This window comes from Megascapheus bottae, chromosome 8, assembly GCF_031878675.1.
Source record: "Megascapheus bottae isolate mThoBot1 chromosome 8, mThoBot2.hap1, whole genome shotgun sequence".
NCBI lineage: Eukaryota > Metazoa > Chordata > Mammalia > Rodentia > Geomyidae > Megascapheus > Megascapheus bottae.
The window spans coordinates 69,094,519-69,099,106 of record NC_143516.1 but is presented as its reverse complement, the minus strand read 5'-3'; the positions used below and the strand labels follow the sequence as shown (position 1 = coordinate 69,099,106).

General features: G+C 44.0%; 1 protein-coding gene across 1 annotated transcript; it reads right to left on the bottom strand.

The window, feature by feature from the left end:
- Positions 1 to 1,792: 1,792 nt before the first annotated feature.
- Positions 1,793 to 2,846, bottom strand: LOC150060122 (KH homology domain-containing protein 1-like). The gene is made up of 3 exons (XM_090337743.1): positions 2,762 to 2,846; positions 2,424 to 2,606; positions 1,793 to 2,119 (listed from the first exon to the last, which is right to left on the bottom strand). Exons 1-3 carry the CDS (start codon positions 2,844 to 2,846, stop codon positions 2,007 to 2,009), a joined length of 381 nt encoding a protein of 126 aa, XP_090193869.1. The 3' UTR covers positions 1,793 to 2,006.
- Positions 2,847 to 4,588: the final 1,742 nt, after the last annotated feature.

Below are 4,588 nucleotides of genomic sequence, written 5' to 3'. Positions count from 1 at the left end.
AGCTCAGCAGCCTCTATGCTTCCACCTGGAAGACTTCAACATACAACTGTTCTTGACAGTTCACAAATAGTTCCTATTTCTGAAAAAAATGGATAATAAACAGATGTTCCTGAGAGGTGATCACACAAATACTGCCTAGTATCTTATTTATGCGAGCTTCATTGAGCTGATGGATTTAAATGAGTATATTTCAGTCTCTTGATTTGCTATGATACATGTCTGATTTTTTGTGTGTGATTACCCTCTCTCTCTGTATCCAGGGTGGGTCTCGATGTGATAAACTCTACTGGGCATCAGTGACTAATGCCTGTAATCCTAGGTACTCAGGAAGCTCTGATCTAAGGATCACAGTTCAAAGCCAGCCCATGTAAGAAAGTCCATGAGATTGCTATCTCCAGGTAACCACCAGAAAACTGGAAGTGGTTCTGTAGCTCAAAGAGGTTGAGCTAAAGAACTGAAAAGCTCAGGGATAGCACCTAGACCCAGAGTTCAAGCCCCACAACAAACAACAACAAAGTCCATCTCCCTTCCTCAGCCTCGAAGTGTAAGGATTGCCACATGTACCATTATGTGGGTTTAGAACTTCTCAAAGACTGCACAGCTCCATTTCTCTGTGAGGGTTTCCTGCATTATTAGGATCTTTGGTAAGTCAGTTCCTCTCCAGGAAAAACTGTTCTGAAATTTGCTGAGTTTTTAAGTAATCTTATAACATTTACAGGGAAGTGAGAGGAAGGTTTTCCAACATAAAACATGACTAAAACAAACTTTAAGGGAAGGGAAAGAGTGCTGTGAATGACAGGATTGTGACACTCACTTTTAATCCTAATTCAGAAAAGGAACATCTGAGAACCAAGTTTAGAAGCCAGGTAAGGCAGAGAATTCTGTGAGACTCCTATCTCCAATTAATCAGCATAAAGCTGGATCTGGAAATGTAGCTCCAGTGAGAACTCGAAGCCCTAACTGAAGAGCCTAGTAATGTCCACAAACAAGGCCCATCAAGTATCCCCAAAGAAAGAATGAAGGCCTCACAACTGTGTTTTCAAACACTAGAAGAAGCCAAGGGACTTTCTAAATATTTGCTTTTCGATCAGAAGAAGCAGCCAGGGCAGAGCTGATGGCATAAGTCATTTTCTTTATGTTCATTCATCCTAGTCACATACAAATATACTCCTCTGCAGGAGCCAGCCGGCAGCGAATCAGGATTCCTGAAATAGGGGGTAGGGACTAAGAAAATAGAAAAGAGACAAACAGATGGGGTTCAGGAGGACTACAGCCTAAGTCAGCAGCCCAAGACTCCAGCCTAAGACTGTATCCAATGGCCTTGAGCTTAAGACTGGAGAGCAGTTTATTTCAAGTTCCGACCTTAAATACTCTTCTTAAAACTAGGCTACATTCGTGCAAAGCAGCAAATCAAGTTGCGATTAGGTTAAATGAGAAGCGATTAACATTGCCCGAAGTCATTCTGATAAGAAGTGGTTGACATTGCCCAAAGTCATCCTGATAACAGCTTACTTCCTTGTGTACACAAAGTTTGCCAATTGGATTGTGCATTGGAAATAAGAATCTCCCAAATATTCCTACATGGGCTGGTTTCACAGCCCAATCTCGGCTGCCTGCGAATCTAGGATTCTAGGTATGACCCAGTAGCAAGTTTGTTTGCTATTTTTATTCAAGCTGTGTGTTTCCTAGACATTGGGAGGGATTATGGGGAAAATGAACAGAATAGATAAGCTTACAGAAAAAGAGGAGGAGGGAGATGGAGAGAAGGGGCAGCATAGAGGCAATGCAGACTGCACAATTGGTTTTATTGGATATCATCCACCAGCAGAACACATATTTAGAAGGCCTGAGGGAAGCCACATAGCCAAAAATGTCAATCTCCACCACTGTCTTCTCTATTTTCACAGCTTTTCTGAAGGTTGGTCTTCAGGGACAATAAAGTACAAGGTAGCCCAAGACAATCAAGCCTTTAGTGCAAGGAAGCCCGAGGAAAGTGGAGAGTCTCATCACTCATCCTGGTAGCCTTTCACCACCAAGGAGTCAAGATGCACAGGGAGACAGGCGGCCAAGTCCTCTCTGGTTAGGGGCTGGCTCCGAACACTTTGTAGCATCTGGTAGCCTGGGCAGGACCAAGAAGGGTCAGACAGAGTCAAGAAGTACAGTCAAGAAGCTTGTGAGGACACTGGGGAAGGAAGGGAGGGGAGGGTAATATCCCAGCCCACCCTTCCATGGGGACTCATTCATATGACTCCACTTCTTTTTCTTTCCCAATGACTTAATTCAAAATACAGTAGACTCTGGACTCCTTCCCTGTAGGGCATCTGGAGTCTCAGATTCCTGAGCAGTCCAGGTATTTTAGATGCTATGTATAACACCAAGCTTTGCATCAAGGCTTCAACTGCAATGAACTCATACACACTTACCACGAGCTTGATAGTAAAAGTTCTTGTGCTCCAAAAGCCATATCATGCCCATCAGCCATTGCCTGGCCCTGGGTGGACCCACCACAGTGACTCGAGTGTGGCCTGTGACTGTGAACCAGGCTTCTAGCTGAATGAGGGTATGGCTGTGCTCCTCCATGCAGCGCAGGTACCTGTCCTCCTGGCCTAGGAACAGAAGGGGAGAGGAAGAACAGGAAAACCACCAACAGAACTGGGGGTCAGCTGTACCTGAGGCTGGGGGCTTGGTGTAGATCAAAGAGGGAGCTCAGAGAGAGGCCCATAAACCTAAAGAGACAGGAGACAGCACAATGAACACCTACCAAATATCTTCTCTTCCTGCTCCTCTTCCAGATAGAAAACCAATGGAGCACTGAAATTTTCAGGCCTGGTCCACCACTCCCCCATGCTGAGAGAGCTCACATCCATGCTGTCCTCTGCCCCAGCTTTACTCAGCACAGAGCAAGCCCGAGCAGCTGGTTGTAGAGACGGAAAGGCCCCAAGCTCTGGAGTTTATAGCCATACTCCCTGATACCCATTCTTCCCACCATGTCCCACCCTAGATAGGCTGAACTAACCCTCAAAACCTTTCAAGATAATCCATTCAATCACTGATGAATTCAACCCTGGCTTCGTCCAGTCTGGATTCAAACCTTCATATTAAATTAGATAGGATACCCCATGTTTCTAGTGCCTAGGAATGCAAAATTGTCTTCACTCTGATTTGAGACCAGATGTACTAAGCATGACCCAGAGCTTAGGGATATATGTGCTAGAAAAAGAATGCCTCCAGAATGGCCCTAGTAGTTGAGTTTTTTCCCAGCTACACAGGAAATGGAGGAAGAAAGTTGGAGACTAGAGAGAGCTGGGGCACAGTTACTTATTTTTTGTTTTGTTTTGTTTTTTTGTTTTTTTTTTGCCAGTCCTGGGCTTGAGCTCAGGGCCTGAGCACTGTCCTTGGGCTTTCTCAAGGCTAGAGCTCTACCACTTGAGCCTCAGCACCACTTCTGGCTTTTTTCTATGTATGTGGTACCGAGGAATCGAACCTGGGTCTTCATGCATGCTAGGCAAGTACTTTAACCACTAGGCCAAACTCCCAGCCCCACAGTTACTTATAAACTAGTAAGATTTAATAAAAGCAAATGGTTTGTTTGGGATGTGGTGCATTACTAGGGCTAGGGAAGTTTCAGCACTGACAGCATCCAATCTGGACAGGATAGGATAGGAAAGGGAAGGAAGGGGAGAGGAGAAGAAAGGACTGAATGGGACAAGACAACAGGTCTGGCAGGAGAAGATTGGAGAGCAAGGGAGAGGATAGGAGGCTGGGAGAGGAAAAAAGAAAGGGGACATAGCTTCACTGATGGCACCTGAGCTTTTCCAATGCATTAGATATCGGTCTCTTCAAAAAGACTAATTCCTTACATTCTATCCATGCAGAGCCTAATACAATAATTATCAGGCTGTTGAAAGGTGTATCCTGAGGAGTATTCTGAATTTACTTTTTGAATGGATGTTTTCTTTTCTTTCCCCTCGGTTTTCTAATTATTTGCCAAAGACAGCGAGGAATTGGTGGTTTTTTTGAGGACAGTATAAACATCAGTACTTCATCAGCAATAAAGTGAAATATAGCCCATCTCGCTGAAATGGACTTTTGAACTTGGCACCACTGACTCACCCAAATAGTCCTTTCAGGGCTCTGCTGAGCCCTGAAAAAAAGCAAGTTGAAACTGCTATCGCAAAACCCAGGGAGTCTACTAAAATAATCAGTAAACAATCTACTAAATAATCAGGGAGTCTACCAAAACAATCAGCAAACAGCTGGGCTGGTACCTTGTTCAAGTGGGAGAGAAAGGAAGAAAAGCAAATCTGAACACCTAAGCATAGTTCATGGTGCCAGCAAAACATGTTGCTAAACCTGGCTTGCATTTCTTTAATCCCACCACATAGGAGACAGAGGAAGCAAGATGGTGAGCTTGAAGTTGTGTCAATTCTGTCTCAAATTATCAAGGGCCATATGCTAAGAATATGTTTTAGTTTGGTAAAAAAAAATTGCCAAACTGTCTTTCTGATTTTTTTACCCTACTTTCTGGCATTTGGTATTTCTAATATTCGTTGCCTATTTTCGTTTCCATTTTCCCACTGCCAATGTT